The 21465-nt window shown below is 40.8% G+C and overlaps 1 protein-coding gene and 1 long non-coding RNA gene across 2 annotated transcripts in view; both read left to right on the plus strand.

The window, feature by feature from the left end:
- Window positions 1-1953, plus strand: part of LOC118172108 — a 4333-nt gene extending 2380 nt beyond the window's left edge. The window contains exon 2 of the long non-coding RNA XR_004753560.1: window positions 1338-1953. This is a non-coding gene — a long non-coding RNA (uncharacterized LOC118172108). The remainder of the gene's footprint in view (window positions 1-1337) is intronic.
- Window positions 1954-5895: 3942 nt separating this feature from the next.
- Window positions 5896-21465, plus strand: part of SH3GL3 (SH3 domain containing GRB2 like 3, endophilin A3) — a 53951-nt gene continuing 38381 nt past the window's right edge. Inside the window, exon 1 of the mRNA XM_035335794.1 lies at window positions 5896-6097. Within this exon, the coding sequence (XP_035191685.1) occupies window positions 6053-6097 (45 nt within the window). The 5' untranslated portion in view covers window positions 5896-6052. The remainder of the gene's footprint in view (window positions 6098-21465) is intronic.

Here is a 21465-nt window from a genome sequence, read left to right on the forward strand (position 1 = left end):
TTATTATTATTATTATTATTATTATTATTATTATTATTATTATTATTATTTTTCTCACTCTTTCATAGCCCACAGCTACTTCAGAAAGGCCAGCAAAAAGTGGTATGTATGTCTTACGTGGTTATTTCTGATCCACCGACGACTAGTTATGGCTTAAACTAAGCAAGTTCTTAAAAAAGGTTGGTTAATATTTTCCAATGCTCCTCAAAACAGAGGTTTAAGAATTTCAGCTCGGAAATGACTATGTATTTCTTTTTGGTACTATCCAAGAAAAAAATAATAATCTTTTTCTTTTTATTTTTCTTCTCTTTTCCTTAATGTCAGTCCATTTCACAGCCCCAGTTTTTCTCATGAGCTTGTTAGATTACCACAGGGCTGCTGCTGAGACCACCCCCCCCACAGTGCGATATGCTGCTCCCCTCACCGCATGCAGGGGCACCTTGGCACTCAGATGGCCGCAGATGTGTTAAGGGAGATGCTGTCCCTGTAGGGATTACAGCTCAAAAGGCAGGCTCAAGCATGCAATCCAGATGTTTATGTGGAGTAATACTGTTCTCTGAAAATGACGAAATTTGACATTGAAATGTTTTGTTTTGTTTGATTTGATTTTTTAAAAAATATTGATTTTTTTTGTTGTTTTCAACTTGTCAGAAAACTAAAATATTTCGGTTTAAGACAAATAGACCTACCCAAAGGAAAACATTTTTCATTTTTATTTTTTTTTTTATTTTTTTAATGGTTTATCAAGTTGGAGATCTCAGACATGGAGGAAATGAAAATGCCCTGGCTATCCAAGATTAGCACTGACACTAACTAGGATTTCCAGTTTTCCAGTCTCCAATGTGGAGTCAGTTAGGACATCAATATCTTTATTCTAAATTACACAGATAACACATTTCTGTTAAACAGAGTTGTCTGTGAGTGCGAGTGCTGAGTGCCTATATATATACGTTAATATTAACAATTAATTTTTTTTTACTGCTATCAGAAGCAACATAGGCACCTAAAAGTTACAAGATCTCCAAGCAGGATCTGTTCAGGTTACTACTAGGTCCATCCATGTAGTATAATTTGCAAGACTGGGATCACAAACAATTTTACAGGCTGCAATGTAACAGAGCAGCATATACAAAAGAATAGATTGTTGTGTTCTTTTCAAAATTAGAGTACCTATTTATAGTATACACATATGTAACTTTAAAAATATCTACCTCTAGATTTTAAGTTCATCTGAGATCTTTATACACCATTTAAAAAGAAGCGCGTGGGTAGAACCATATATATTATTTAATGGCATAAGACCTAACAAGCTTTTGTCTTGTTGTTGACACTTGCAGAACAAGAGTAAGGGATTTAAGAAACTGAAGACAGAAAGTATCCACAGAATCATGGAGAAGCATGTGGAATACAAACACAGGAAGGAGACAAGAAGATCTGGATAACGGTAAAGCAATGCATATGGGAAGTCTGCTTGAGAAGAACAAACACAAATGCCAAAAATAATTCACTAGCTACATTTAGTTAGAAGATCTGGAGAGCAAACATAAGCATCCTAAACAAATGAAGTAGGTTAGCCAGAGTGTCTGCCGGCCCCAGGGTCACATACTGCTGCTCTAACTGCCAGCAGTGTCCATGTGGAATGGGGAGCTTTCCAAATTCTGGCCAGAACTGACTGTGTAGAGAATACTGTCAGTTCTCTTGCCTTTCTTATTAAATGTATACTGCAATGCAAAGCCATGTCAGAAAAAACTGAGCTCATGTGTCTGCAAAGCAAGTGCTATGATATGCAGAATTGCTTGTTTATGGTCTAGAAGCAAAACAGTAGTGTTAGTCTGCTCCTGTACATGAACATATTTTCACATCATCGAAATTTTAATTTTATTTTAAATGAATACATATTTTTCCTTTAAGCATATAGAAAGGGTGCTAAAACAGGCTTATGAGGTATCCTTACTGTCTTTGGCATTTTTAGCAGAAGAATTCTGACTTTGTTATTGGGATAGTTTGCAGTTGGTATAATTTTCCTGGTGTTGGCTCCCAGGTTTTCTGTTGCAGGACAACCCACTGAAAAGGTAATTGGGACCAATTTTATTAAGTATTGTAGTGCTTTGGATTTTACTCTGGGACACTATGTTAGGTATTACTTCACTTAATTGGGTCGATGCTCTGCAGGAGTGCTTGTTAAGTTTAGGATTCCCCTCTTTCTATAACTGGGGAACCAGATGAACCTCCCAGATGTTAAGAAGAGGACACAACCTTTTACTCAAGCCAGTTTTATTTTTAAAGCTTTCTGCAAGTCCCCTCTAGCATTTTTTTTTTTTTTTAAATATCATGCTCTACTTGGTCCAAGTGCTTGCAATCCGATTTTCTTTAGGTATTTCAAACAAAAGATTTTATGTACCATTTCATGAAAGTCAGATTTCCCAAGCATGCCAGTGATCTCTACTAATGCCCCACTTGTTACTGTTATATAGGGACACTTAGTCTTAGGGAAATCCATCTTTGCAACACAAACCATTTTTATTTATTTATTTATTTGATTTTGCTCTCCTTCCCCAATGCCAGTATTTTGAAGATGAAGTGTGCGAATTCAGACTTCTTCAACCTGAGGAGAATACATGCATAGTTCCTGTATATTTTTCTATTACGGAAACCAAAACATAGGGTTGCTACTCTAATTCAGCTACAGCTGAAGCCAACTTTGTGTGTGTCTCATAGGTTTTCTCTCTGGTTTTGGTAAGCAATACCTTGGTTACTCAGCTGACCATTTCCCCGTTATTCAGATGAGCACATCCAGAGACTCCTAATGGCACATGTAAAAAATATTGCAAAGTAAAGCAGTGCACAAAAGTTTGCTTTGAATACGTTAGTTTTAAGGAATAAGCGCTTTACCTAGGTAGTCAGTGTGGCCCAGAATCAAATCCAATAGAACTTCATCATAAATTCGTAATTCCTCCCCATTTTGATATTCTCTTTGGTGGTAATAGCTACTGAAGACCCAGATCCAATTTCACTATCAGATTTCTCGTTATAATTTTTAAGAGGCATTCAAGCAAACATGGATGTGATTGGCTTCAAATTGCAAGTAATTTCAACTGCTAACTGCCTCTAGATATTTTTTTTAATTTATTTTTTAATATTACCAGTTTTCATTCTGCTGAAAGCCTAATACTTCATATGGCCGTTACTGCAATTTCAACTCTTAAAAGTGTGGTAATTTGTTCATTGGAAATCAGATGCCTACAAAGCAGTTTGCTTCTATCAGAGCCACAGTTTCAGAAAGAATTTCTGAAGTCTGATTTTTTTACATAGTAATAGGCACACTAAAATCTAAGCTGACTTATGAATTTATCCATTTATTCAGGTAACTGTCTTGAATTTCATAGGACCAATTTTCAAGCCCAATTCTACCACATAAGTAGCCAGAGTATATTTTCTAGTCACAGCCTTGATTTAAATACAGTTAGGAGCTCATAGTTTGCACAAAATTCACTGTCCTTTTTAGAACCTCTGATTCAATAACATGTTGGAGCCAGCAACGTGTTCCATGTAACTGAAATTTCCGGAGTGGTGGGATAGTAAGTGTTGTTTATACATCCAGACATCTAGAACTTTTCTCCTGAAGGCCCCGTTTCCCGGACTGTGAAGTATTTTTCACTATTCCTTGTAGTACTATGCCCTGGCCTGTCTTCTACTTGTAACAGTTCTTTTTAATGGAAGGCTTTTTCCATCATGTCAGCATTTTAGCCGAACCACTTCCTGTAGTTTTTATACTACTTCTATTTTCCCCCATTTTACAGACTTAGCAACTTTTCCTAAAATGTAAGGAATATTGTCCAGCAAATGACAGTCCCTTTTTCCATGATGCATAACTGTCTGAGATTATAAAGCTCTTAGATATGGTTTAGCCAGTCTATATTACTGTCTACAAGCTGAAACTTTTGCTTTATCTTAACTGAGTACCACAGTTTTTTCAGGATGTCCCTACCAAATCATTAACACCTGGACCATTCAAGTTGGCTCATCAATTAGGTTTTCACCTTGTCTGTATCACTGGGCAATTAGGCTACGAAGCTGGATTTCCACAGGGCATTTCCCACTTGCAGATTATTATATCACCTCAGCAGAAATAACATCACTCCTAGCCTTAGGTTACACATGGGATAAAAAAGGAAGTTGAAGGCATATTGCCTTACTCATGTTCTCTGTATAATCCAATTTTACAGCTAGCAGACACAGTGGCTATATAATCCATTGATTCCCCCCCATAGCGACTTGTTTCAAACTCTTGCCTTCCTTGCTTCTGGTCTCCTCTTTCTTAAAGCTGAAGATTAGCTAAAGGTTTGTTTCAATTCCATGGTACACTCAGAGTTTGCTTTAATAACTTTTACAGAACTCCAATTTCTTAGGCCTTATTTCCTCTCTTCACAGCTTCTCAATCTCTCTCAAAACTTAGGTCACTTCATCTCTGTCAACTGTGACCTCTGCAAATGCTTCACTAATTCAAGCCATACCTGATTTGGCCTGGGCAGTTAGCATCTTGCTGCCTGTTTGTATTAAGAAGAAAAAGTGGTGTTGAAATAGGTGCCTTTGGTGTAATCACATTAACTTGTAAGAGGCTGAAAATGCTCCTTCCCTATACCCAAGTGGCATCAGGTAGCACAGTGACTGCAGAGCTCTTTCAAACATTATCCAGCCCAAACACCTGAAAGGACTTCTTTGCCTTACAGTTTGTCTTCCAGAGGATGTTATCTGGTTAGCCTCATAGCTTCTCGTTTGTCCATTTTGCCTCTCCTGTACAGTCTTTTGTAAAGTAATAGCCAGTAGGAGTTCCTCAGCTCCTGAATAGGTCTGTCCTTCTGCTTTGTCTCGTGGTGGTATGTAATTGGTACGGGTAGGTTCCTGACACTTACTGTGGAAATTCTAGTATTTTTTGCCATTGTTCTCATTGCTGTTAGCAAGAAGCAACAGTAAAGCTCTCTGGAAGCTTCTTTCTCTACCAAGCAATAAAACCAGCAGGCTTGACAGTGACAACAGCAAGAGCCCTGTGAAAGCCCGCAGAGGTTCTCTCCAAGCTGCTTCCAGGTCAGTGCATGCATTTGAGTCAAGCCATGACTCCCAAATAACCCAAAGTCATGGCACATCTTCCCCAAAACCTGAGGGCAGTCCGAGACAGCTCCTTTAGCACGGGATGCACCGCCTCTCCTGTACTGGTACCGCGCTGACCCAGGGGCGCTGAAGCAGGCAGGCAGCTCACCCTGCGGCAGCCAGGCACACGACCAAACCCCTTCCAGCACAGCTCTCTCCAGCCCGTCTGCTCCCGCGGAAGGCAGCGGTCGGTGCAGCACAGGGCCGTGCCTCCTGAGCCTCCAGCAGCACCAGAGCAGCTACGGAGTCAAACCACGAAGCGGGCTTCGTGCTGATGTATGGCACCGGGCCATCGTGCTCCAACCCCTCGGCACAGCCACCATGCCTGAGGAGCTGCACCACCAGCACGAAGCGCAGGAGGGCAGATGCGGGATGCAGGAGATGCGATGCTACCCCACGAGATGCTACGGAGAAACACAAGAAACGCGAGGTACAATGAGCAAACTGAAGCCTCGTTAGGACTGGTCAGGGGGCGGAGGGCTTGCGGCCTGCCTGCGGGGCTCAGGCCGGGGCTGGGGGCTCGGGTTGGGGCCGGATCTGGGGTCCGTGCCGGGCGCCCCCCAGCGGCGGGCGCCCCCCGACCCGCAGGCCGCGCGCCTCGCGCTCCCGGCGGTCTCCTCGCAACGCCGCGGCTGGGGCGGCTTCGAGCTCTGCGATTTGCATAAGCCTCCGCGAGCGGCCAATGGGAGGGCGGCGTTGGCTGAGTCATTTGCATGGGGACGCGCGGCGGCCAATGGGGGCGGCGGGTCGGCGGGCGCCGCGTCCAGCCGCGCGGGGTGACACAGCGAGGGGCCGGGCCGGGCCGGGCCGGGCCGCCCGCACCTGACGGGACCCGCCGGGACCCGCCCGCAGCCGCCTCCGGGATCGGGCCCCGGCTCCGGGCGGAGCCGGCCGCGGCGGGAGGATGTCGGTGGCAGGGCTGAAGAAGCAGTTTCACAAAGCCAGCCAGGTAAGGGCTGCGGCTGTGGGGACGGGGAGGTGGCGGAGCCCCGCTGGGGGGCACCGGTCCGAGCGCAAGGCGGAGCGGCTCCGGCCCCTTCGGCGGCTGGGGGAGGCAGCGGCAGCCCCAGCAGCAGCCCCAGCCCCTGCCACCTCCGCAGCGGTAGCAGCGGGTGTCCCTCCGGGTCCCCTCCCCTCCTTATGCCCCTCAGCCTCCGGAGCTGCCCGCTGCAGGAGGGGGCTGCCTCTGCCCGCCCCGGGCTCGTCCTGCCGGGTGCCGGCACCTGTCAGCTCGGGCTGCCAACGGGATCGGCTCCGAGGCCTCTCTGCTGTGAGGCACCAGCGCTCCCCAAAGAGTTCAGTGCTGCCTTCTGCCACAAACTATTGCTGTAGTTTCCCAGCTGGCAGACCGTGCATTTCTCCTATAGGGGGTACCACATGTTTCTAGAGTTTTCCCTCTTTTTCTAGATGCTGTACTTTGTATTTTCTTGGGTGAGCATACATCTCCTCACCCCTTTCTCTCCTGTCCTGTTCTCTCTCGTGCATCTTTCAGGCTTCTGCTTATTTCTTGTAAACCCCTTTCAGTTAAGCAGGTGGGCTGGTACCCGGCGCAGTCGTGCCGGCCCCACAGCCCTGCATTGCCGCGGTCACCTCCAGGAGCGGCGGCAGTGGGATTCTCCTCGTGAAGGGGGCCAGAAGCTCCCGGGAGATCTGTATTTCCCTCGGCTCTCCTTGACAGTAATGACAGTGCTGAAATTCGGGTCTGTAGATTGTTCATCAAGTTGGACAGCTGCTCTGGGTGAGGGCAGAGAAAATAAAGGTCTGGAGATGACTTAGCTGTCACCTTTCCAGGTCATCCTTCAGATATTTCGGCTGTCATCAGCCCAAATGCAGAATGTGTGCTTTGGTTGGATATAGATATGCTAAATAACTATACCTAACATTTATTTTCACTCCTGTTATTTCTTTCCTGTTACGTACTGATCTCGAAGAATGTCACAAGCCTAGATCTTTTAGTCAGCTTTCATTATCTCTTTGCAAAAACATGGGACGTCCTTGGTAAACAAATTCATGGACAGTTTATGAAAGGTTTTGGCTTGTTTGGCACCTAACATCCTAGTCTGTGATGCAGCCTTTGATACAGCAAGTTTGTAACTGAAGTAGCAGGAGGTATTTAACAGAGGAAGTTAAAGAGGTAACCACAAAAAATGCAGTTGCAACTGTGTTGCTGCTTGCTTAATCCAGCCCAGATGTCGCATAAACATTTAAAAATAAATAAATAAATACATCTGGGAAGCTGGTAAAGGTAGTAGCCATGGCAAAATGGAACAATACAATATACAGAAATTGACTGTGTGTTTCCTGAAATGCTGTGGTACGTCTTCCAGTATTCATTACAGTAAGAAACTGGGATGGATATCTCAGATAATATTCTTCTTCTTAGGTCAAAGGTAAACTTTCAGTTTATTTTCAAATGAAGGATTGAGCATGGAATTTAAAGTAAGTGGATTGAAAAAGCCTGTCTTTAGGGAAGGAAATGCTGTTTGGTAGGAAATTCACATGCAGTAAAAAGCAAATACTGGAACTTTTTTTTTTTTTTTTTTTTTTGGGGTGCCTTAGGAACACAAGACACTTCAGAGCTCATTCTGAAAAAATAACACACGAAATAGCATATGTGTATTTATATACACACACACACACATCCACATCCACACACTTCAGTACAGATCTGAATAACTAAGTTATAATCTCAGACTCAGATGTACCCTCATGCCAATAAAGGTATGTAGAAAACAATTGTGGAAAGTAACAGAAAACAGGACAGTAAGAGCACCTACAGAATAGAAACATTGGTACCCCATCTTTTAGCTAAATTCTTTTGCACAATGCTAAAACAAACAAATGCAGAGCGTGAAAGATTTCTTGGCAGGGCATTTTTAAAATCTCCAAGTACTGTAGGATCACTTAAGGAGATGTATACCTTTGCGTATTGAATGGTTGAGAGATGCCAAGGGTAACTATTAACAGCAGACACAAGCATTACTTGGAGAAAGAATGAAATTAATTCCTTGCTTTAGTGTTCCCAAAGGAGAATGAGGGCAGATGACAAAAACTGGCAAATTTCCCAGAGGACATTGAGGAACACTGAAGGGAAGGAGAATTGTGCCAGGACATGTGATTGAGGAATAAGAACAATATTTGAAGGCTGGCAGAACCTAGAGACAAAAAAATCTGAAGGATAAAGCAAGTGCATTAAGGCAGTCTGTATTTAACAAATTCATTCAAAAATGTGAATAAATACCAAAGAAGTGACAAGATCCCTCTGTTTTCAAAACACAGTATTTCCATGCAATAACAGACTTCTGTTCAGCTGAAATAGCCCACAGTTCCACCTGAAATACAGACGAATATCAATCTGTATGATCTGTAACTATGTATATATAAAGTAAATCAATATATATGATTTTATGTAGTCTTTCTAACAACCACTTAACTGTTGCAGAACTGCTTATTTCAAAGGAAGTGGATTTATTTTTCTTTTTTAAAGCCTTCATCTTCTGTGTGTCTTGCTTTAGAGAGTATGGGGGAAAAAGGCAAAACATACTTTATGTGTACAGTGGAGATTTATTCCTTTAGTCCTTCTGGAATGTTTGTCTGATGCATGCCAGCTTGGTTTATCTGAAGTTGCTATTAAGTAAATAAGTGTTTACTCTTAGAAAAGGTCAGCAGTTAACTCTTTGTGGCTTCTAAAGCCCTCAGTGGATCTCAGGCATGACATGCTATTATATCTTTGGTGTAATAAAAAGTCACCGTGTCTCAGTGTTTGCAATCCATGAATTCACAGTAGATGTTCTTTATGGCTTTCTCCTGACTTTATTTATTTATTTATTTATTTATTTATTTTACCCAGCTGTATTTCCGCCCCCCCCGAGAACAGCATGTGTGAATAGGTTTTCACCTAAGTGCAAGTTTGGTAGCAATGTTTGGAAGGCAACTCTGAGTTATGTGCATCTCTTGGAGGGACTGCAATGAATTCTGTACTCTGGAATGATGTTTTAGCTAGTTTGCTAGGTATCATAAAATCTGAAGGGGTGATTCTACTCCAGTGTCAATACCTTAATAACTGCCTCATCTGGTAGCACAGAACTGGTAGACCCAAAGCAAGATTATATATCTCTGGTGTAATAGATAACAGCTTCCAGGTATGCTAGATATTTCTTTACTATGCTCATTATTTAGGCTACAAGTTTAAATTGAAATGAGTGAGCTGGAGTGAGGATCAGCTTTTTTTTTCTTGTCCACTTAATATCAGAGATCATCCCTTGAGTACTAACTCATTTGGCTAATGAAGCACCGAGCAGATCCCCTGTGGCATCTTACCACCTCTCCCTGGCTGGTAAGTGAGGGCAGGCTCTTTCTCAGAGCTGATTAACTCGTGCGTGTGTCTCATGGAACTTGACTTTTTTATTGGTTTTGATTTTTTTTTTTAATATATATATATATATATATTTTTTTTTAGTTAACCTTCATAGAGTTCTGTTCTTGATGAAAATTTGTCTCTTGTCACTTTCAGACTCTGACATATCTTATCTGTTTTCCTGTTTTCAATTTGAAACCTTTTGATGTAGGCGGGTGTATCTCTGCCTACTGTTTTTGTAGGCCTTGTTCTCATGGTGGCTGTGCATGTGGGATACCCAGATGGTGGGAGGACGGCATCTTCTGATGCGTACTAGGAGTATTTTTAGAGTGATTTTCCTGTGTAGAAAAACAGTAAGTTTAGAGAGTGAATAGGAAAGTCGTAATAGTCAGCAGCTGCTCTTATAGTTTGTGCTGTGCTCTTAAACTACAGCCAGGCTGGTATCTCAGTGTGATGATACGTGATTTTTTTCCAAGTAGTTGGAGGCTAGTGGGCTGAGAACCTCCTTCCCCGGGGTGTTTTGGAAGCTCAGCCATGATGCTGGGGTCAGAAATCTGTTGACCATGAATGCTTTTTTTTTTTAAATATATATATATATAATTAGTTGTGCTAAAAGTCTGTGTATAGCTGCAGTCTCAGTGTCAACAGCTTATTCATAGTGTATTTCTCAGGCTTAGCTTCTCAGAGATGCTAGAAATTAATACTTTTGTGAGAAACATGTGACTGCCTGTTATTGTGAATATCTTATTTGTAACATAAGCCTGAGCAGGCATTGTTAGTCAGTGCAGATTGGTTTCTTAAACCTGTTCTGTCAGTGAAGAAGGATAGGGTAGTGCTGTTCATGAGCTGACTACTGTCTATAGATAAGCATAAAGATGAACAGATTTTCTAAGCACAATGTAGTTGTTACAACTTTTTTTTTTATCGTAAAGGGATTTAACTTAGAGGAAGAAAGTTTATGCTCTGGGCACTCCTCTCTTGTATATCCCGAATGGTGTTTGTCTTTCCAAGTAGTCATCTATTTTGAACAACATTTTTGAAGGCCTTTTTCTATTGTGTGGTGTTTTCTTTGGTTTGTTTTTGTTTGTTTTCCTGCTTTTGGCTATCACCAACAGTTACAAGGGTGCTTGTTCTTTTCTCCCAGATTTCTGCCATTACTGCAGTGATTTATGTGGCACTGTGATCTGATCTGCTGGACCGAAAACCACATCAGAACCAAGACCTTATTACCCAGATGGAATAGTCTTGCTGATTGGGTTTTGTTTTGTTTTCCTGACTATTTTTCCTTTCTGTAATGTTATGATACTAGCCCAGACATAATATTTGCAATTTTTGAAGTCCATGTTGACCACATTAATACACAAAAATTTTATTTACACAAGGGTTTTCTACCAAACAAACTTGAAGTACTTTGGTAAACTGAGGAAGAGACAAACTTTATACAAAGAAAAACTGAACTTGCCATTGAGACACAAAAAGAAACTATTGACTGGCAGATTTCCATCCTAGGACTGGAAGCTGTTGTCATACAATCTGAGAAATACTGTTCTTTCACATCCAACCTGGATTGGGCACGATGAATCCAAGACCTCAGCACAGAGAGGTCTCTGAGCTTTTATTAAATAATTTGAGGTACCCTCTGGTAAAACTGTTAGAATTGTGGTGGTAGGACAACAGGGAAAAGGACGTTAGCATTTAGTTTATTGTCTGAGAAGTTTTGGCATGGATAATTATAATTCTTGTACATGGTTCAGAAAGAAGAATAAACCTTCAGACACTGTCAAGGACAAAACAAACAAACAAAAAACCATTCCTCTATGTACAGGTAGATATCAAATTGGTCAGTATTGTTTATCTTTACCTGTGTTGTGGCTGGGCACTCCTGTTGTGTAATCCAGTCATTATAAAACTATGCAGTAGATGATCGCTGCTCATCCTTAATTCCTCAGATAGTGAGAGAAGAAGCTGAGGGTTATGTAAAGCTTTGAAGGCTTGTTAGTATATAGAGTATTTGTTGGTGGTGGTTGGTTGATTGGTTTGTATCTTTTTTTCTGGAGAGCTTAGTTCTTGCAGAAGGAGAAGTCCTTCCATTACACATGACTTCAAATCAAAATTATTAACTTGATGTTGGGAGGAACATGCTCCTGTGGCAAAGATCAGCTGTCATTTGTATGTGGCAGGGGGAGGGCACATAGTAGGGGGCCGGAATCTGCACTTCACCTCTCTTCCTTTGGCAGTTCTAGGGTTAGGCTCACTTTTGGTTTCCACAGCCGACTTTGGGTTGTGCAGCCAACCCTGTTGAAAATGAAGTTTGTTTCCCAGGACCAGAGTATTTGGCTAATAGCTAGGAAGTACAAAGACAGTTCTTCATGGCATGACACTGGTTTTCCATATTAAAAATATGTCTCAAAGATCTGGGATGAGGGAGAAACTAGCTCTCAACATTTAGATTTATGGCTGTATTTACAATTATTTTTGTAACTTGCCTACTAGTAAAGCATAACTATATTAAAAAGAAACTTTGAGGGTTTCAGTACCCAGCCAGCATAGAAGTTAGCAAATACATTTATGTGGAACATCTTTGCAGCAAGCTGGGAATCTAAGAGTGATGCAGCTACAATTTGGGAGGAGGTTAGTTATATTTTACGCATAACGTATTTATTTGCAAAAACTGAACAGCCTTGCAATAGCAAACAGTACAGCATGATGGAATGGAAGCTGAACTTTCTCCTTGAACGCATCTCCTTTTATAGATTCTTGGCTTTGCTGAAGAGTTTTACACAGGCATCCTGCAAGCTGGGGCTGAGCTGGCACTCCATCCTTAACTCCTGCTGTTGCCTGAGTCATTGCGGCACACGCTGGGTAATACATTGCAGTGCACTCTCTTGAGAATCCTGCAATGCTGAAAAACAAACAGACAAGTGAAGCACAGCAATTGCATTGCATTAAGATTTTCTTTAGTATCATTTGCTAAGTGTTACTCCAAGTTGCTTAAATATCCTAAGCAGATACATTTCTACCACGAAGTTGCATTCCTAAATAGAATTCAGGACAGCCTCTGTAATATACATCCAGGAGGACAAATTCTGCTTTGTTATGCTGATATAAATCTGGGCTGACTCAGTGTAGTGTCTCTTACACAGGCATATGCAGCATAACTGGCAGCAGAATCTGGCCAATAAAACCTCAATCTTCTTCCTATTAATATGAGAAAGTTGTATATATTCTCGACAGACTGCAGCACAGTATAGCTGCAGTTCCAGAACAAAGTATTGCTGAAGAATAGAGGTGTTTTAATATAACATTTTGTCTGCTCTGCTACCTGAAGACCAATACTTTCTATAAATATGTGTAATTCAACTTCAAAATATGTCCCATTCTCAATACCTTCTGCAAAAACCCTATAAAAACCAAGCTTTGGTTTATAATGATACCATTAAGGACAAACTGCTTCTATTTATGTTAATGCCACTTTCACCCCAGAGTATTGTGATAGTCTAATTCTGTGCTGTGCTGTTTTCTCATTGTTAGGCTCTTTCCTGTTCATGGGAAGGAAGCCCCTGATGGAGTTCTATGGCTAGTTGAGGGCTGAGGATGCAGGATTTAACAGTGCTTTTAACAAGGCCAGTTAGAAAAGGGCTAATCTAGTGTTAGAGTACACCTTGAATTCCATTTTGTAGAGCTCTACTGTCACATCACTGTGCTTGTTTCTATTATTAAAGTTACAGGCATTGATGGGAGAATATACTCTTTAATTTCCTACAACATCTCACATAGCAGGAGCTGCGTATGTGAAACACAGAAATAACTTGGCCTTGCCTGCTTCTATTCAAAGGACAATGCCAAGGCTCTGATGAGTATTAGTTCTGTTTCTGTACTATGCTAATTAAAGTACGTTTTTGGTTTTGTATCTGTGTTTAATGAACTGCAGTGACATTAGCCTGGTTAGGAACTGGACATGATTATAGAATCCAAGACTCGAAAGAAATCAAGGATTTTTAAAATTCTATTATTGACAGTTTCTGACCTTGTTTCTTCAGTTTATAGATATAAGGTGAAAAAGTTGGGAAAATGTCTTTTTTTTTTTTTTTTTTTTTAAAAAAAATACAACAGTAAAACCAGTACAAACAGACCTAGGTAGTAACAACCTCCTTATTCCCTTTGGAGTGCTTGGCAAAGGCAGGTAGGTCTCAATGTTCCCATTTTTTATTTTTAAAAGATCACATGCAAATAAGTAAGCTACTTGCAAGTACCACGACTTCAAGGTTAAGGAGCCCATCAATGACAGACCCAAAATTAGATTATATGTTTCTGGACTACAGATGCAATGTCCAGTTATTAGAAATTCTGCCTTCAAACATTGTTAATAATAAAGGTGTCACAAAGAACTTTATGTTCACTGTGGGTTTTTTGTTTGTTTTGCTTTTAGTCTTTCACTTTGCATAAGATTTAGGGATAAGTACAAAATATAGATGAGTTTGGATTAAAGCTCCCATATAAATATGGTGTAATTCCATTGACCCAGAGAAAGTTCAGCTGAACTGAACATGGCATTTTCACCTAACGTTGCTGTTTTTAATATCCTTCTGGGACTGTTAAGAGATGAGGATTTTCATATAACAATATCTCCCCAGCAGAGAATAAGAGGAAAAAAATATTAGTTAGTGCATTAAGTAACATGTGTGATTGGAGGTCAGGAACAGATTGTTTTGATTCAGAATTGTGAACTTCCCTTTTGCAGTCCCATTGAGAGAGCTAGAAAGTGAAATTTGGCCCCTGTGCTTTCTCCAAGGCCAGAGAAGGCTGCACCCATGGGAACGCTGCCCCTTTCCCACAGGGAATATTGCACCCATCGGCTTGGCTTCTGGCTCACAGTAGGTGTGTGTGTGGTGGGGGAAAGAAACCCCATGAAAGTAAATAATTAATCAAAGCCTCTAACTTTACATCAGTTCAGAACCAGCAATTCCAGTCTGCTCTCTAGAAATTCCTTCCAAAGAAAATAATAAGGTTCCTAAAGGCAGCAGCTTGAATGCTGCTTGTGGTATAAGCTGCTTGGATGTCTGCCTGGCAGCACTGGAACACAGCAACTGTTAGTTACCTTCAAGATTAGCTGTTTATCATTTTATGGTTTTAACATCTGAACACTCCCTACCTGGTTTTTCCCTGTAAATTATAATAAATTTGAACTACTTTGATGTTGGTTGTGGGACCCCCCCCCCCCCCCCCCCTTTTTTTTTCTTTGAAGGAGGAAGGAGGTTAGCAAACTAAACCTCTTCACTTCCCCAATCTGTCCTACAGCTCTCCACATGCTCTAAGACCATTAGCATTATTTCTCAGTGGAAGGAATAATTTCTCCCTCCCTTCTACTCTTTAGTGTAAGTTTGTGCTACTGCCTGTCACTGTATTTAAGTTTAATGGGAAGGAAAACTTCTGTAGTGAAGAGTAGAAGAGAGGCACACAAACACAAGTGAACTGCAAGCTTAGGCAGGAAGAGAGTTACTGGCAGAAATGGCTTAATATTTGAGGAAATAGGTTGCAAAAGAGGCTTCTAGTTAAATATAAATAACTTTGCTGGGTACTTTCTCTCATCAGCAGTTATGGTCTATGAGTTTTTCCTTTTTCCTTAAACTTTCTCCTTGGTTACTTCTTTCTAAGCTCAGTCACAGTGGTTGTCCAAATGTTGTCTGAGTTTATGTTCAGTGATGATCCCTTCCTGTGACGAAGCTTTCATTTATTTTGTTGTCTGGGCCTGGCACAGGGGCACTGCATGCAAAGGGACTGAGGGCAATGATAAAACCCCAATGGGCTGAGCTGCCAGGTGTGGAAATGGGTGATGCCAGAGCACGGGGGCTGGTTGCCTCGCTGGGTTTGTGTGGTACCGGTAGGTGAGGTGGAGGAAGTGCTCTCCTCCTTTGTATGCCTGTAACAGGCAGCATTAAACTGAATTTGGCCTCCAGTGTTCGCGTCAGGAACTTCTGTGCCTGATTCTTCAGCAAATTAGGCTGTACAGCTTGCAAACCTGATTCCTCACCCAGAGTGGGGAGAATGTTGTGTTGAGGGCTATCAACAAACAGTGATAAATTGGCTACATGAATGAAAATACGGTGGGGAATGTTGGCACTTATCTTAACTGATTTGGTTTTGGTTCGTTTCTTCCAGTCTCTGCCCTTCTGTTTTCCCTGCTCCATTTGCCATCACACACCATTTCATTATAGAAGTTTGTTGTCCCAACTTCACTCTGCCATTTAATATGCTATCTAAGAGAGATTCCTTCATCTCTCTTCTATTATATAAGCTATTTTAATTACGCAAGCATTTAAACTACATTTTCTGTTACAGTATCTACTTTCTACTGAATAATTAGAATTCCTTTGGAGACTGAAAGGGAGTGGAACTTTTTATATCATCAAAATGGATCTTGCATGGTTTCTTTTTTTTTTTTTTTTTTTTTTTACAAAAAAAGAAAAAAAAGATGACTGTTTAGTCTTACCAATTTTTTTTTTATATGGTCATAAGCCATAAAGTTTTTCTCCATTTAGAGATTCCTGATTTATAATGGTGCACTTTCACTGAGACAAACGATAAAAAAACAAAGGATCTATTTTGGATCTATTTAGATCTATTCTGTGTCTATTTAGAGAGTGGGAAAACAAACAAACAAAAACCACCACCACCAACAAAACCAAATCAATTTCCATTTAAGGTCTTGATTCCTGTTATTTATCAAAAGTATATTTGGGGCTTGAGAAAGCTTATGACTAATGGCTTAGCTCAGTCCTACTGAAATCAGGTGAAGACCCTGAACACTAGAATGAGAGGTGAGGAGAGCAGACTGTCATGTACTGGAAATAATTTCTGCTTTTTACTTTCTCAACTTTTGTGTCAGGTTGCTTTGGTGGGCTCCCTGAGCCCCCAAGGTAATCTTGTAAAACAAGGATGTAAATAAGTTAACACAAATGGAAAGAAGCTTCTGCAATTACAGATTTGACCCAACCTAATGTATATATTGGAGTAAAGTGATGGGAGTTCCCAAAGACATTGTGTTCTTGTTTTTATGACTGATGAAATCTATGATCTGCCTTCCAAAGTTGGGATCCTACTTAATTATCTACTTGTAGAATCAAGGAATTACAACGGCATCCATGCCATCTAGGAACTGTCCTCGTAGTTAATGGTCCGTGCAGGTCAAATGAAGCAGATGGTTGCAATGTGCTGTTCCCATTTGTGCTTAAATGCGAGGCCAGGAGGCTTCAGCAGTGTCTTTGGATGTGCCTTGTTACTGGTAGAGGAATATTTTTCTTGTTTCCAAGTTGCTTCTGAAGTTGGAACAAAGGACTTTTACAAGGTCGTTTTAGTTTTTAGGTTAAAAAAATAAAGCTCTTCATTTTGAAGTATGTGTGTGCTTTTGCTGTTTAGATGATACCAGTAAAATCTTGCAATGCATTGAGGTTTAAAATTCCCTAAAGCTCGTAGGTGTGAATAGTCTTCCCTCTCTCTGCCTCTGATAGCTCCAAGCCCCAGTTTTATTGTGCCTAAATGGAAATTGATAGCATTTCCATTATTTCGTAGAGCTATAGCGTGTCTGTAACCTGCATTTGCTCCCTGACTGCCTTTAAGCCTTCAAAAAGGAAAAACTCCCCATAGATAACCTCTGCCTGAAATTTATTTGCGAGACATTACTTAGAAGACAAACAGTTTGGAAAACAGTCTCTGGAGAAATATTTTTGAGCAAACACTGCTTAGAGAATAACTGAAATTCACTGTGTGGAATGACACTTGCCCGGAGCAGTGCTGCTGTGCAGCTGACTTTCTGCCAAAGGTCTAGGCTGAATTGCTGCGTGCTTTCTTTATCAGAAATATTCATTGCTTTTACATTGCTTTTTTGACACTGATTTTGTGGAAGCAGCCTTCAGAGTCTCTCCATTAGTTCTTGTCGTACTTGGGAGTTGTAGTCAGATTAGTGCGGGGTTCCAGAAATTAAGTGGGATTCCTGAGTGGGATTGTACTCTGCTGCAGAGCAGAAAGAACAAGTTCAGACTGAGAAGGCTTGTGCTAAGGATAGCTTGCATAACAGATTTGTGACTTTGCGCTTAGCACCTCTTTGTCTATCAGCATATTTGGGAAGCAGCCAGAAGACTAGTACAGATCTTCTAACTGATGAACAAAAGGTTTATTGATACAAGGGGAAAAGATGCACATAAATATAGCTACACTTGTAAAAAGTAGTAATGCTTCTAGGAATTGTTTTTTTTGGGGGGATTATATCAAAATTACATTTGTTAAGAAAACAAGGAGAAGATTTTGCAGAAAGTGGTGAGGTTTTTATGGCCTCATCTTGACAAGTTTTGACAATTTTTGTGATGCTTTATTCAAATTTACACAATACTGGAAGAATTGTAGCTTTTGAAAAGCTTATTTTCAGGTGGAGGGAAAAGATCTGATGAGACTTCTGAAAAGTAAGTTACTAGTCAAAAGCATTCTAATAAAAACAAAACCATAAAAATCACCAATTAAAGTTTTGCAGAAAAAAGGAAAACCAAATGCCGGTGGTGGATTTATTTATGGAAGTGTTTATTTGTTTTAAATAAATTCTATTAAAAATAAGAAAAATAATTTCCAATGAAGGGCTTATAAATATCTACAGCAGGAGAAAAATAATAAACTATAAGGAGAAAGATGTTTGAGCCATTTGTGTGTGCCACCTTGTATGATCTGATGAATTACCATTGCATCTTCTATATCAATAGTTATATGTGAGAAGTGTCTTTAAACCAAACCCCCAGATGTCAACGTTTTGGAGTCTGGTTTAAATCTTAAATCAGGGCTAGTGGCATTTGCCCAGCTCTAGATCCACATTGAAACTAGGGGCTCCAAGAGCCCCACAGATGAGTCCTGTATCTGGTTTCACTGAAGACAGATATTGCTACCTAAATAACCCTGAGCAGTGCTCATCGCCTCTGGTTTAGGATAGATGCAGGCAGATGGGCTGGAATATATTTGAGCTGCAGGCAATGAGTAGCCCCTTTGATTGCTCAAAATATTGTGCAAATGTTACCAAAAATCACCAATTGCTCTATTGCCATAATCCAAAATGTAGCTGTCACATGAAATGGGTCCTGCAGACATTGTTGGAATATATGCCAGTCAGGGTGTTAATTTGCTCCCTTCATTATACGTGGCACGTCTTAAAGGGGTTGAAAAGTGGCAAATGTTGCTTTTCTTTGTACTTAACTTCTTCAAGCAGAAATTATAAATTTTGGAAAACTCTCTGTGATTCTGTATGCTGAGTACCTTAGAGTTGTATTGTTAATAATTAAGCATATATCACTATATGTATCCTTAATTATCATATGAATTTGATGAAAATTGAGAAGGCTGCATCTACTGCTTTGCTTGGTAAGAAGAATGCAGGACTTGGGACCCTCATTGCAAGTGAGCTTGTAAATGATTGAGATTTGCCCTTCAGTGATCTCTTCAAGCGTAGCTACAGGTTCTTGTTTCGTCGGCCTGGGCATGGTTTGCTCCTGATAGGTGTACTGCATTTTTGTAGGAATTACTTGGTACAAACCCATGCACCTCTATTGCACTGGGTCTGGCTGGGATGGTAACTTTCCCTGCAGCAGCCCATACAGTGCCGCGCTCTGCACTTGTAGCTAGAACAGCAGTGGTATCACACCGGTGTTGTGTCTGCTGCTGAGCAGTGCTGGCACAGCATCAGGACTCTCTCTAACCCTCCTAGGGGGTGGGCAAAATGAGAAAGAAACATCACCAGGGCAGCTGGCCTAAACCAACCAAAGGGATATTCCATACCATATGATGTCACACTCAGCAATAAAATGTGGAAAAAGGAAGAAGAGGGGAGGGGTGGGCTCTCGTTGCAAAAACAGCTGTCCTTCTGAACACCACCTACGTGCGTTGAGGCCCTGCTCCAAGGACGCGGTCAAGCATCGCTCATTTGTGGGAAGTAGAGAGTAATTTCTTTCCTCTGCACTTCCACATAGCCTTTACTTGGTTTGTTTTTTTCCCTTTCCCCCTCCCTTTTCCCCTTTCCCTTTTTTCTCTTTAGTTAAATTGTTTAATTAAGAATTATATTTCCTTAATAATTATTTTTTTCCCTTTAATTAAATTATCCTTATCTCAAACCATGAGCTGTTCTTTACTTCTTTCCCTCCTCATCTAAGGAGGGGGAGTGAGAGAGCGGTTGTGGTGATCAGCTGCCTAGCACGGTAAAACCACCACACTCTATAGAGGAGGACTCTGTAAAGGTCCGTGTTGTTCTCTGTGTAGACTATACTTAGGAAAATTTCCCAGCTTTACGTGTTTTCCATTTAAAGTTGGAATTTGATAAAGTTTGATAACAACGAAATACAGATAATTCTGTGTGGAATTTCCTGTCCCCATGCATGACGTCTGTGGTGCATTTCTGCAGCGCTGCTGTAGCCACCAGAAGGAATTGGACCTCCTGGAGATGCAGGGCAGTGTATGTCTTTCTTAGAAGCGTGGACTAAGAAACCCCATTGATCCAACAGCATTTCAGGTTGTGGTATTGCATGTAGCAAAGCGTTGTTGCCTAAAACCACTAATGGCTTTTGAAATGGAATTATGAAAAGGAGGCAAAAACATATGGTGACTTCATCTCTAGATGAGTCACTGAGATTAAAACAATATATATATTTTTAAAATTGTAATACTCAGAGTTTTTCACTTTCTATTAGGTGAATGAAAGGAACGTGGATTATTAAAAACTTACACAAGAGTGTTTGAGACTTGTTTCTTCCATTTAGGTTTTGCAACTCATCACAAGCACAGGTTGCATCAGCAAGGAGAAGAAGACATCTTAGGTCCTTTAGTTTTTACCTTGGGTATATTTGCTAAAGGCCTCACATGAAGTCAAAAGTGCTGCAAAGCTGCTGGGAGAATATTTTTGAATTTTTCAAAATATTTGAGTGATGAGACAGTGACCCCATTAAAAACTCACTTATGTCTGGAGTGGACCCAGGAACTGGAAGCACATTGCTTCACAGTGCTCTAATGCTGAACATGAACTTAAGGGCCTGTGAAAACTGTCAAATGACTTCAAAAAACAACCCAAAACCTCTCAAGCAGAGGAGCTCAAAAATCATGCTGTTCCAAAGGGAAAATTGCAGTCCATTGCAGGAACAGGTGGGTTACCTTGAGTAGGATGTACCAGTGAGTGACTGTGTGGCAGAATAATGTGGGTATTTCACAATATACCAAAACTAGTGGGAACTACGGGACTGACTGCTCAAAAAGTCAGAATGATACCACTTAATCAAAATGATCCGCAGTAAAAAGGAAGGGAAGGTAGTGGAATTATCAATGCATTTTATAGTGACTTAATAAAATGCACAGGGTTAGTATGAGCACTAAAAGTGTAAGCAGTAGTTTAATAACATTGAAGGACAAATCTTTAAGGTGATTATGTGGGAATGGAGCTCAGTAAGAATTACTGCCTGATGGAGAGGAAAGCAGTTTCTGACAGAGCAATAAATAGAGATTATTCATCACTTTCCATGCACACACAGTATACCTGCTGATAAGCATTATGCTGAAGCAGTGATGAGCAATAGTATGCTAATGTGAGGAGAAGTTAATTCTAAACAGAGCGACCAAAAATTATGATTTTGACCACCAATATATCTGGCTTTATACAACTGCTGTTGACAGTCTTGTTGCTCTGCTTCCTCTGTACAGCTCACTAGGGAGCTCAGTAGTGGATGATTTTGACCACATTTTTCATTGGTAATGGATTCTCTAAAACTGCCACTTTAAATATGGCAGGGCCAAGGAAATGTTTGCTTTATCTAAATACATAATTGTGTAGTAACTTCTAAAACCCAGAATGGCACTGCTAACTATTTGCAGTGTATCTTTCAGTGTTAGCAGCTCTTACGTTCAGACAAATTTAAGAATACTTTATCCAAATGCATGAATTTTGA

Source organism: Oxyura jamaicensis, chromosome 10 (genome assembly GCF_011077185.1).
Source record: "Oxyura jamaicensis isolate SHBP4307 breed ruddy duck chromosome 10, BPBGC_Ojam_1.0, whole genome shotgun sequence".
Classification (NCBI taxonomy): domain Eukaryota; kingdom Metazoa; phylum Chordata; class Aves; order Anseriformes; family Anatidae; genus Oxyura; species Oxyura jamaicensis.